We start from the raw sequence: 13,146 nt of genomic DNA on the forward strand, positions 1-13,146 counted from the left end.
TGTTCTATATGGGTTGTGGGGTACATTGAAACAACGTGTTGTACAATGGGTGAAATTACATAATGGTTTTAGAATAGATTCCACACTTCCAAATTAGAATCTATAGCTTATTTGCAAACTCATTAATTTGTATTATGTATTTGGTATCCTTTGCGATGACAGCCCAAGATCAACTATAGTTGTCGAAGCAAATAATCACGACCAAAAGGAAGAACACCTGATACTTGAACTTAATTAATGAAATATTTTTACCAATAATAAAATAAATGTACTGAGGCCGTTTGGGAATTTTAATAGTTTCTTTAGCAAAACAAACCCGTGGGTGTGTGGGATACTTGCACGGTGAAGTTATTTTTGCACCACTCGTTAATCAACGAAAACGTATCAATTTTGAAAGGTTTTGACAACTACCAAATCATCGTTAATCATTTTCCTCCACTCCTTTCGAAAACATTGCTTCAGTCGTAGGTGTAAAATAACTCGACTCAGCTCAGCATCTTGTCCTCTAGTTGGACAGCATCGGGCAAAAAAAAAACAGATTATCATTGTGTCAGTCTAGCTGCTGCACAACACCGTTCCAGCTGATGGCCGAGAGTGGATTAACCATGTTATCGTAACAAAAACAGCACGCACTCGAGGTGAAACCGTCGCCTAAATTCGATTAGCATTTGACCGAAAATTAAAGGGTTGCCCAGGAAAACAAGCGCTCCATAGCTTATTTATTGTTTCTTTTTTATTCAGTCTCAGTTTTTAGTAGGTGGCAGACTGACAACAGATAGAATAGGGTAAAATGATTGACATGCAATAACAAAAAAGGGTCACAGTGTCACGGATACAATGAAAGTGAATGATTAAGAAGTTTTGAGATTAGCAAATCGTTTGAAACAACAAAACAGTGTTGTCTTGTCTTGTTGTTGATATAGTAGAAATAGTAAAATATATTAAATACAAATTAATTATTTAAAGAACAGATGAGAAAAGTTCGTTTAAAACAGTTTGAGCATCATAATTTAACTAATTTAACGATATTGATTATCTGCAACTGTACAAAGCCTTTATGACAAAAGATTAATTCTATTAACAATTAAACGAACCGAGGTTTAAAACAAAAATAAATGGTTTCATATAAATGGTTTAGCTTACCTGGACGTGCTGAACTATACAAGGGAATGGTTTTCTTTATCCTGATGAATTTGAAGACACAAATGGCGGCTCCAATACAAACGATAGCGCACAGAGAAACCCATAAATACATGGACCAATTGGAACCTGTGATTAGAAATAAAGAAAATGCAAGAAAATTTATTAGACTTATTCAACAACGTGTTCATTTCATATCTTATAATATAATAATGTAATCGTAAAATTGATCTTGTTTTGTTTCCTATACATAATTCATCTGAATAGGACAGAGTATTGCATACAGAGAGAGTGTTGCTTTGAAACATCTGATTTAATTTAAATTCTGTTTCGTGTGATTATGGTTTGCTTCGTTCCCGTTTCCATCTGAAACGCGTTTCCTTTAATAAAAATGTTTCCTTCTAACTAACAGCGAGCATACAGGAAGTGAGACGCACTGGAGTCACGAGCAAAAGGCGTCATTTCTGTTTCCTCTTTGGAACCATGGCGCGGCAGCAATCGAATTAAAAATAGCACCAAAAAGGAGAAATGGATAGGAACTGCGGCACCGGCTGTTGCAGGGTAGATGTTGGGTACAATCACTTGTTGGCAATTAAAAGACAGCCTAAGGAAAGTGGGAACGGTTCACCGAATCAACATTCAGCCACAGCAGTATGTGACAACATTATTAGACCATTCTGAACCATGACAACCTATCTGGCTGAACCTCAGGAAATGAAAGGTGACAAGCGCTGTGATGGGGGTTACGTTCATTTAAGACAATTTCTAGCAGAAAGAATTCTCAGGATGGGTCACATGTTAACTAAACTTTGAGAAAAATCGAAAAAAATAATCGGAGTTTAAGGATCGACATTCTACGTCACATTTGCCCTGTGCTGTTCGGAGGGTTAAAATTAAACAAAATTAATCTTCGATATTTTTTTTGATGGAACAACCGACGTCAAAAAAGACTGAAAAACTGGCCATTGCCCACCACCTACACGGAAAGCAACACATTAATAAAGTATATGGGGTTTGTGCATCGTTCTCCAGTCTGTCTCACAAACCCGATTTACAAACCGTGGCGAGTTGTCAAAGGTCACCCACGGTGTCGACAATCGGCTCCTTCGTGGGTATTCCTCAGGCGATGGGGGCCTTGTCATTCAAGACGTAGCATGGTACTACGGCCCGCCTGTAAGCTATTCGGGGTCGACCGTGCTGGACAGTTTTTGAACGGTAATAAACAATAATAGACTGTTACCTGTCTCGTTAATACCTGTGTCGATTGATTAAACGGTTGAGATTAAATTATTTCGCCGAAAGGTGGATACAAGCCACACGCTTTGTGGAGTTCGTTCCGTGACGCCATGTCCATCGAATACCGTTTATTTTACATCGCTCTGCAGACGACTGCGCTCGAAGTTCATAAATCAGTTGTTTCAGTTTCTTCTTGGCCAACGGATAGAGTGTTCGCGTTTTGTTAAACATTTACCAATAGAGGTAATTTAGACCCAGCTGGAAGCGTCTTGAAGCACGAGAAAGCAACGCATTTTGAGGGGGTTGTTTGAGAAATAATACAAAGTCCACGACGAGGCGTTAATCGATCCCCACTGGGCAAGATGATGAATGGGAGCTTTTATTAGATTCATTGAAACTAAACTTGAAATAATTTAATTTCTCTGTTAAAATGGCATAAATGAATGCAGCTTTGTGCAGCAATTTTGTAGTTTAAAGTATTTTAAAAATTTAAAAGACAAAGATTTTAAAGATTTTTTAAAATTTAGTAACTGTCGATAACGGTACAAATATTAGCGTCATATTTCACGTAGACATTATTTGGTTATGCTTGCATAATCAGGTATAATTGATAGTGTGGGATTTTTTTTTTATAAAAGTCCTATAAGTTTATCTTCAATGTAGCTAAAGAACGTAACTTGAATGGTGTTTTATTTTACTTTAATTTATGCATGAATGGGTAAAATAATTAATCGCTTTACTGTTGCATCTATATTTTTGTTTCATGCACATGATGCAAACGTTCAAGTGGCGGAAATGGTGAGGAAGTTAACGAAATAAATTTAAGAAATGCCGCCCAAGTGACGTGACATCGTAGCGACACGTGCGCATCGTAAGTCGAGCGTGGCGGCCGTGCGTATAATTACTTTACCAGCCAGCATGATGTTTTATGTTGGGAAGTTACAAGCACATGTCATGCAAGTTTTCAAAATCATTAGTGGCCAAGTCGAACGGAGAGCATGAAGTGCGTCTGTGACGCATAGCAATTAAAGTGAATATGTGATTTAAGGTTCGTTTTGAGTTTGAGATTTGGTCAATATTTGACAACTGATGTCTGTAAGTAATAGTGTTTCGCTTAAAAAATGTTTGAAAATCCCAGAAAGAATATCTCAAAAATGTTCAGAATGTATATAATAGCTTTTTTTTTTGAGTAATAAATCATGTTAATCTCCATGTAAAGCGCGATACAATTCTCGTTGAGATTACATTAATCCAGCAGAATTGAATTTCGAAAATTCAAAAACATTTGTTTCGCGTCCTATTGCATCAAGACACCAAAACTGGGATGGGAAATAAATCTTTTTACAACGAAGATTACCTGCCGCCGAAAGAATGTCGATAAATCAAAGAGGCTTTCCGCGTTCACGGTAGTACATGTTGACACACTCAACAGAAGCCGGACGGAAGCAGTACAAATGAATTGACACGTCTTTCACAATATCGTTAAACACGGTGCTTGGGAAGTGTATTGCAAATGTGGAAGAAAAAGTGAGGCTCTACTAACGGCTGAACCAAGCCCATGTGCGATGTTAGCCATCATCATCGGCGTTGCATAAGATTTCATGTGTGCGAGTCCAATCATAACATTGCTGTGTCGTATTTTCTCATGGTTGTTAGCTGAATGAAGGGAGTGTCATATGCTTGTTAGGTACACGAGGCATAAGGATGTTACGCTGTGGAATAAATTACTAGAAACTTTATGTAGTTTCTTCATGCTGGACGCAACCAGTACGGGATTACCAAGAAACGTTTGGTTTGCTAATGTGGTTCATGAATGTGTGGTTTTGACCTGCAAAAACGCTCACTGTTGAGCTTTGCTATGATTTTTTCCATGACTTCATGGTTTAGTATCTATGACAACCAGTTGAATTTTATATCAACCTTGTATAACACTTATTTTTGTGTATTTTTTATTGATTCTAGTTGTAATTGTTGTCAAAAACGGAAAGGTAAGAAATTGATAATTATTTCTACCGCCGAAAGAATGATTTGAGATTCATATTCAAAATCTAATAGATAAGTATCCACGTGTAACATGAAATGCAGCCCTGTGCTATTTTAGTTGTGTGCTAGGCGAAGTTAGGCCTTCTCTAGCATCAAGATAGGTTTCTTTTACATTTTTCACAGTTTCAAGGAATCACATCACACGGAGATGCGACTATCCCTAAAATGATGTTGCCTCATAAGTGGTTTCATGTCATTTAAATCAATCTGCCCTTAGCGTTGGGCAAATGGACTCGACCGTATGGAGAATGTGCTACTTTACTCGAAAGCCTATGGCAACGAGTGTGAGCGGCTGGTCTGAGATTGGATTTGTTTCTATGGTCGTAAAAGAAACGCCATAAATATGAGTGCATTTCCTCGAGCCGTTAACGAACAGTTCACCGTCACCGATTGTAAAGGCATGGAATAGCTAAGGGTTTAGTATAGAATAGGTTATATTTTATTAGCCGCACCATGATGCATTCTTCAACATGATGCATTTTGAACACTCCAAAAAAGTTGAGAATGTCTGAATGAGGTATGTTGAACAATAAAGTAATTAAAAATAAAGTTTAATCATCATCAATGAATTTTAAAGTGATTGCAAAATAAATTCTGTAAAGGTTAAATACATGCCACAACATAGAATATTTTTTTTGTACTATGAAATTTAAATAAAATGAAGGTTGTGTCATCGATTTAGGATGATCGTTATATTATGTATAAAGATTTCATAAAGGTTTTAATCAGAAACTGCTTAATCATATTCAGATGATTTGTATCAAAGCACCGTAAGCTTGTAATCAAATATCTGATTGACTGGATCCAAATCAGACTTGATCCGGGATAAACATAAAAACGGAAGCATATTGGATGATGGAAGTATATTAAGGCTGAAGCAGCTAACACACGAGAAGCAAAACGTTGTGGACTTTAAGCATCATAATATGTGAAACCATCATCCAGTGAGAGAAATGTTAATTTATGGCCTTCCGTTTGGACATATGAAACTGACAAAGCATCAACTTTTAATGATGACGAATGCAGGACGCCAGGTGCTGACTAATGTGCATGTGTCAAAAATCGTGAAGAGATACTAACGCATTTCATTTTGTTTTGAGTGATAGAAAAAATTTTTGTGAATGCTTGCATATAGGCAACAAATATCTTGGCAAGAGAAAGTCATTGGTAGTTCCTTGCGCGCCGTGTGATGAATGGAACTGTTTAATTCACTTGCATCGACGTATCAGTAGTGTTGCACATTTTGGGCATGCCGGACAATATTCTTTGGCGACACTAATGGGAAATCGTTGTCGTAATTTGGCTTCCAACTCGTTGGACATTTTCGAGGGCCAATGTTCGCTGTCAGTCTACCGATGGGTTGAAGATAAGATAAGTCTCCATCTGGTATTTCGCGTCCTTTCTCTCCGTGCAGTCCTCAGTCGAGGTCTCTTCTTCTCCGAATATCAATGTGGTTTGCCCTTTCGGCTGTTATCTGCACCAAGCAAATGGGTCGCCATTAATGGGGAAGTTGCTAGTTTAGTTTGATGAAAATGTTATCATTTTATGATAATCGTTGGTCTTTCATATTGCGCAGGATTTGTTGTTTTGTTTTGTAGGATTTGTAATATAAACAGTATATAAGATTACTTCATAAACGTGATTGAATTAACGTCATGAGGTTTGATTTTGTGTTAATGGATTATCAACGAAAGTGTACCAGCGGTTTGGAAATATTACTGGGAATGTCCCTTAAAAACCCATACTCTATTTGCATCATTCAACTAAAATTTAAAAATATTTGTTTGAGGCATCGTTTACTTTTCACATGCGTATGATAATGGGTTTTAAACTGCTTGTGATCAGTTTCGACATTTTTCGCAATGAGCACAATTAGGTAGAAGTAACTTCAAAACTAACAAAAGCGATATAAAAAAGGAACTTTGGAGAAATCAGTATGATAATTTTATACTACTTTTCGGTCTTTTCGGAGATGTGTTTAAACGACTCCGTTGAAAAATAGTATATTGAGGCATTTTTTTGTGTTGGACGTACAGCATTTTCGTCATCCCTTATGGTATGGGTTTTAACATTGATGAATGGTTGGCTTATACGGCGACATATCATCATTGATTTTTTCTTGTCGAACTTTAACCGATAATTAATGATGTCGTCTCGGTTGACGACGCATGAACATGAAAAAAGACAGCTTCCGTAGATAGCCGCCTGCAATGCACTGATGATGGAATAGAAAACAAATTCTAAACTTAGATTTGTTCCAACTATGAAATTGTCAGTGTGTGTGTATTGAATTTGTTTAAATCAGCAAAAACAATTACAGTTAATGGGCGGAAAAAACACATTTGGTTCAATTTAGACTATTGACATGTGTGTTGTGTCGTTCAGATTTTGTACATTTAATTTTATTTATTCTGTTGCTTACAGAAATGCGATTTGCAACCAATTTTGCCTTATTATAGTAAAGGAGGCAAATAGTATTTTGGTATTGAAAATATAGAAGTTGATACAATGATAGCAACACTTTCTAACGATTATTGGAACTTTTACTAATAATGCTTTAACAATCGACAAAAAATTGCAGATTGGAGGGTTCCGTTAGTTCGTTTTGTATGCTTGAATGATTTGTTGAATGAATGAACTGCTCTTCAGGTGTCTTGTTTAGCCACCATTAAGAATAACAGCTGTTAGTCAAGCGTGTATGTTTACTCTTCCCATGTCCTGTTTGATTTTATCGGGTGAGCTTTTTTATTATTTTATAACACAGTTGTGGAATTGATTGCCTTAGCATAGACATCAGAAGATCAGGTTTGCACAACTTTCGTTGACATAAACTTGTGGCCCATAATCGTAACCCATAACATTACCAACAATAAAAGAGTACTAAGAGCGAATCACATAATTTACTCAACCTCAAGAAAAAAGGTTAGAAAAGGAAGCAAGAAAAGGAGAGCAACGGAAAAGGTTGATCCAGCCAATACCTTTGCAAAAAATCCCTCAAACAAAACAGGTTCCGATCGTATGGTACCGTGCCGGATGAAAATACTTCCCACTGGAACGGAAATTCTCCCTCGAAATTGAAAAGTGTAATAGAGATCTGAGAAGGAACAAGCGAGGACCCGGTTTATTCTTTACCGACAAATGTGGCCAGTGTTTTGAACATAAGAAGAACATTTTATCCATTTTTTCGTTCTTCAATGTAAGCGTCGCCTTTGTGTGCACAAAATGTGTCCGTTTTGCGTGTCGGGGTAAAAATACTTTCATGAAAATTGGCTGAACCTGTACATTTCGAAATAGTTTGTGTTTTAACTTTCGCGAAGAATCGTATTTCTTTTAAGTGATAATATAACCAAATTTTAAATGAACACGAACTATACATTTTTTTGTTTCAGAACCAATAGTCATCCCACGTTGTTTTATATTTAGATTTATGTTTGAGTTAGTTTTCCATCATCCCATCAACATAAATGTTCACAGTTTTTCTGATGCTCCCGTAGTTGTGGGTGAATTGGATATAGATACATACTGTTTTTTTTGTTCTCCAGCGTTTCCTTTGTAAAAACTACTCAAATTGAATTTATATCTTAGTGCATCTGATATCTGCCTTCAACTGCACTTTCGAGTGGCAGGTTGATCGAGCATCTGGTGTTCCCGGAACGTACGGAAGCATTGTAACCGGCAACATCAAAGTGGGGAGATCAGTCGTACCCCATTTTGAGCCGTTTTTAGAACATTGATGTTTACCAGACACAACAATGTACCAACCTTATGCCGCAATATGCAAGTGGATATGGGCGATATGGCGCCTCGGAAGTTAAGAGGGATGCTGTATGCTGAGGCCCTTGAAGTACGTTCAAACTAAACTTTTCTATGTCTGGTCGAGCACGTTATAAAGTGCTCTGCTTTTAGCCATTGAAACGAGTCGTCGGAGAATAAGATTGAAGTGTAGGCTGACTTCTTTAAATGCAGTCATTTGCACATCATTTTGATAATTAACGAGAACTTTTCGACATAGTCAAATTTTGAAAGGGGCAAATCGATCACATTAGTAGGATTCAGAACTATTTCGGGTTAGTGTGTTATTTCAACACTTTATGGGTTAGGAGAGATAAGACCTGGTTTGCCAACGATGGCTGTGGAGTTGCAGAGATGAATAAAAGATTTAAAGGCGTTCTAATATTTTTTAAATAACTTAAAGATATATAACAATTTGCCAGGTTCTTACCTAAAGCTGTGTTATTGCACAACCCATCGGAGCACTTGATGGACTGCTGGCTCCTTCCAGCGCAACTGATGATTGTACCGTTGTTGAGGGCAAATGCTTGCGCTGAGGAGCTATTAGTCGGTAAGGCAGCTGTGGTGACCGGACCTCCGAATGAAGATATTTGAGCTGTTGAAGAGCTTCCGATACAGTGGCGCTGTCGAATCTGGGTGCAGTCATGGCCACATTCACTCCACTCTGACCAACTCGACCATCGTCCGACTGCAATTGAATTATGCAAATGTAGTCAAATAAAATTAAGTTGGTATACAGCTGAATGGTGCCTTGAAGTTGATGTTATGTGCCAAGCCTGACGAAGAAAACATTTTCAATCGCTCGGACAAACAGCAGCCATGCAACAAATGAAATATTTTCTTAAAGTACGGGTGCGAGAAAATGTGACTCATAAATCAAGGGTGACGTAGTAGATGGAATTTTGTACTAGCAGGGAGAAATACCCATGTCTCCTTATGCAAATGAGACAATTAAATTCAGCGCTTAGCCGGGGGCTTTTGTTTGTCAAATCAACAAGTTTTTAAAAAAATGTTAAATCACGTAAAATGAGGTACAAAAAGAATTATCAAAATCAATTTACAGGATTGTTTGAAATACTCCCAAAAGAAAAAGTAAAGTTTATTGCACATAAAAAAATATTATTATTACGTTTATCTACGTTTATAAATTTGTATGAAAGATCAATTACAATCAATTTCTATTGGAGAAAAATAATGGAGAACGCCAAACGAAAAATATATACCTACCAGAACAAGGTGTACAATCACTAGTGTATTCTGTATTTGGTCCTTGACACATGGCACCATTATTGACGGGTTCTGGATTGTTACATATCCGCAATCGCTTTTTACCTTGCTTGGGATGGCCGGGACATTTGCAATCCGTCCAAGTGCCCCATTGACTCCATCCTCCATCAACTGTGTAATAGAACAAATGGAGAAACATAAAACAATTTCGTTAATTTATTTTTGCTTTGGAAATTAGTTAACATATACGACACATAGCACAAACTTTTTGAAAAAAAAATATAAGTAGTTATGCATGATTGAGCTTACCGTAGACGTTGACGAAAGTTGGATCAGACACGCGTTTACCAGCAATATTTTCAGCAACACACGTGTAATTTGCCATGTCCTGTGGTATAAAAAAAAAACAATGATGTGAAAAAGAAATAATGAAAATTGTTATACAAAAACGGCAAGCTACACAAAATAAACGCTCAACGGCGTCATTGCCTGCGCATTATAATCTTAGCCTAAAAAATACGAATCTTTTTAATGGACAACACAAAACAATTCAAAGATTAAAAGAAGAAAACAAGATTGAACACATTTGCATAATGTTTTTTATCATGTTTCAGATTGCAGAAAATATATTACATTGATTTGCAGTGAGAGAAAAATGATTTAGCATGATATTTACTTCGAATGCAAGCATGCGTAAAGACAATCAGCAAAGAACGATAGGACAAAAATCACAATTTTTGATTGATGGCAAAATTCAGGTCGATCGGATGTAATCATATCCTTTCTGCGAATTCGAATATGTTAGCGATTTTATCGTGGTTTGGAAGATTTGGAAAATAATAAGATGGATTTAAAGAAATACTAATTTAAATATCATAAATCATTACAAAAGTAAGAAATTATTCATTATGATCTGAAATTAGCTAATGGTGTCAAGACTAAGCGCGTCATTACGCTCAATGAGAAGCTTCAGATGTGTTACGGTCTGCTAACCTGCATTTTTACTCTGGACATTTGAAGAGAGCTTGTTGTCAGCACTACGTAAGGTGGATTGGGTTGCACTGGAACGCCATTTCTCAGCCAATCGACTTTTGCTGCAGGTGTTGCATTAGCGATGCAAACCAGTTCTACCCGGCCACCCGTAGCGACGCGCACGGTCTTTGGTGAGATGCTAATTTGTTTCTTTATTGCTGTGGAGGAGAAGAAAAACGATGGCATGATAGTATTTTATAATCAAAATCCAGTTTAAATTAATCTATGACGAAACGGAGTTCAGTGGGCAAAGAAGTAACCAGAGCGGTTATAATTCAATCACAACTTGCAGTGGATTAAACTCTCATTTGAACTGTTATGCCGCCTATATGTCCGTTTAACTATTTTCGTATTTTGGTGTTTCGAATATGCTCAGATATGCACGTTCTTGATCAATTAACTCCTTGTTGCAAGTTTCCATTCTCCAATGAATTCTGTTTTTTTTACCAGCAGACAATTAATTTGAAAATACGGTGTAGATGTGAGTATTGATAGTTGGAGTGCATTTTATACAACACGAGGTGCATTCATTTTTTTGCTTACGATGCGAAATCAAGCAGGATTGAATCATTTATACCAGCTTCATGCGTGCTTGTGCGCAAAGAAACGTGCAGTAAAAATAAACTTGTTTTACTCTCCTTTCAATGAATATGTACGAAGCTTTCGATTTAAGTTTCAATCCGTTAATTTATGTGTTACGTCGTACGACTGTTTTGAACAGCTGGAAGACTCCTTTTAGAGAGTTTCACCGGCAATGGGATAAAGATTGAGATTAATCTGGAGAAATGGAGTGGATTCGTGAAGCGTACCTTATTCACTGACTTTACTGCAATCCTCAATAAAACTTCACCTCAGCATGCAACATATGCATTAAAACCATACATAAAATCGTGAGAAAAGAACGGTACATAGGATACAGGGTGAATGCAAAAACAGAAAGACAATTATCAACACTACATTGTTTAATGTCTTTCATTTAAAGAACTTCACTAAACGATCATTAGTTATTGCAAATATTCTGGGTTTTCCCAAAATTATACATCGAAACATATATTTTTTCCCATTTCTAGTAGTATCTTCTTCAGGCACCATTCACTTGATATCGGTAATGAAGTGAATGATGCGCTTGAAGTATATAATACCTCAACTTCCAGGAGATTCGTTTGTGGTTACATGTGTGCACCAAGAGAAATGGTAACCAGTCGGTAATTAACACTTACTTGCCACTTGGATCGTAACTGGTTGGGTCTTGGCAGGTCCGCGAGATGAGTAGGCACGGCATTCACACTCGAATGGGCCTGTGCCGAAGAACTCGTCGACGAGCTCTCGGGTGATGGTGGCCGTGGCTTCTTGCAGCTGCACACCGCTGTGCGGATCTGTGTGGTGTTCTTTCTCCGTCGGTGGAGGTTTGTTACTTCCGCTGCACTTGAATGAGATCTGTAGAAAAATGGGGGAAATGCAGTTAATGAAATGATGTAGAATTCTACTGTACGAAATGTTTGATCTTCTCATGAGACGGTACGGGATGTTTGAGCGACATGATAACATATTAAAATGTGATGACTGTTTGGACCAACGGTTTTGTCTCCGTTTTACTGAAATATGCTGTGATCTGAACCGTGTCTTACCTGCAGTGCATGTGACGCCTTACAGTACAGCTTGGCTGGTCGGTTCTTCATCACGTAAGCACTCTTTGGTTCGACTATAAACGCCGGATACGGCGTTCCGTCATTTCCCGCCCCAAAGCTCTCGATCTGATCGATAGCTCCTGCCTCAAAGTTATCGGTGTAGTCCAACGAGTCGTGCTTGTTCGCGTTTGGAGCTCGATCCTCGGTCGCTCGACTGTCGTCATCGAAGTTTCCCAATAGCTCGCCTCCATCCTCATAACCATCCTCCTCGTCGTCTTCTTCCTCTTCTTCCTCCCGGTTATGTGCACCAAGCGTTGGTTTCGCGTTGGTAACCGTCCCGGAGAAAGCCGGTAAGCTGGTGGAAACATCCGACTTGTACGGTGGCACGCCAGCACTGTTGGCGCCCTTTGATACAGTTGCACCGAGCGAGCTGGTACTGTCGCCATGCACATCCGGCAGCATGGCATCGGAAATGTAGCCAAAGTCATCGTTCACCGACGTATAACCTCGCCGACCTCTATCGAGCGGACCACCTGAGAGCTGCCGCTGATGTTGGTGATCCTTATTCACTTTGAGGCCAATTACATTCTCCACCAAGCCGAACAAGCCGATAAATAATGGAAACAATGTCGCCGCTGTTATCCTCATGTTTACGACCCGCGCAGTAGCCGTTGTTATCTTGAGTATGTGTTTGTACGTGCGGTGTGTAGCGTATGTGTGACGGTTGAGCAGTATCCCTTTGGTGGGACCAACACGAAGCTACACATTAGGCCACCCGTAAGTCACTTTCCGCGACATTGACCAGTCGGTGGTTTTTATGTTGTGCTACTTATGATTTCTTCATCGATCGTTTTCGCATTTTTTACAGTTGATATTTTGATATACAATGTTATTTTTTGTTATGATGGTCTTTCAAATTATTTTAACATGTTGTTGAGGAATTATATGAGCACAGATACATTCATTTGCATGTAACCAATAAGTACACGAGTAATATGCTTTAGTTGAATTCGTAATACTATCTGCAATAGAGAAAACAAAAAAAAAA

The 13,146-nt window shown here is 38.1% G+C and overlaps 1 protein-coding gene across 1 annotated transcript in view; it reads right to left on the reverse strand.

Annotated features, from left to right (window-relative positions):
* LOC128302679 (netrin receptor unc-5-like) overlaps nucleotides 1-12,746 on the reverse strand; it is a 36,143-nt gene extending 23,397 nt beyond the window's left edge. Inside the window, exons 1-7 of the mRNA XM_053039542.1 lie at nucleotides 12,099-12,746; nucleotides 11,691-11,907; nucleotides 10,432-10,628; nucleotides 9,748-9,826; nucleotides 9,439-9,609; nucleotides 8,642-8,899; nucleotides 1,144-1,269 (exon numbers count right to left, since the gene is read on the reverse strand). Coding sequence (XP_052895502.1) covers nucleotides 1,144-1,269; nucleotides 8,642-8,899; nucleotides 9,439-9,609; nucleotides 9,748-9,826; nucleotides 10,432-10,628; nucleotides 11,691-11,907; nucleotides 12,099-12,746 — 1,696 coding nt within the window. The remainder of the gene's footprint in view (nucleotides 1-1,143; nucleotides 1,270-8,641; nucleotides 8,900-9,438; nucleotides 9,610-9,747; nucleotides 9,827-10,431; nucleotides 10,629-11,690; nucleotides 11,908-12,098) is intronic.
* Nucleotides 12,747-13,146: the final 400 nt, after the last annotated feature.

This window comes from Anopheles moucheti, chromosome 3 (genome assembly GCF_943734755.1).
Source record: "Anopheles moucheti chromosome 3, idAnoMoucSN_F20_07, whole genome shotgun sequence".
In the NCBI taxonomy this organism is placed as follows: Eukaryota; Metazoa; Arthropoda; class Insecta; order Diptera; family Culicidae; genus Anopheles; species Anopheles moucheti.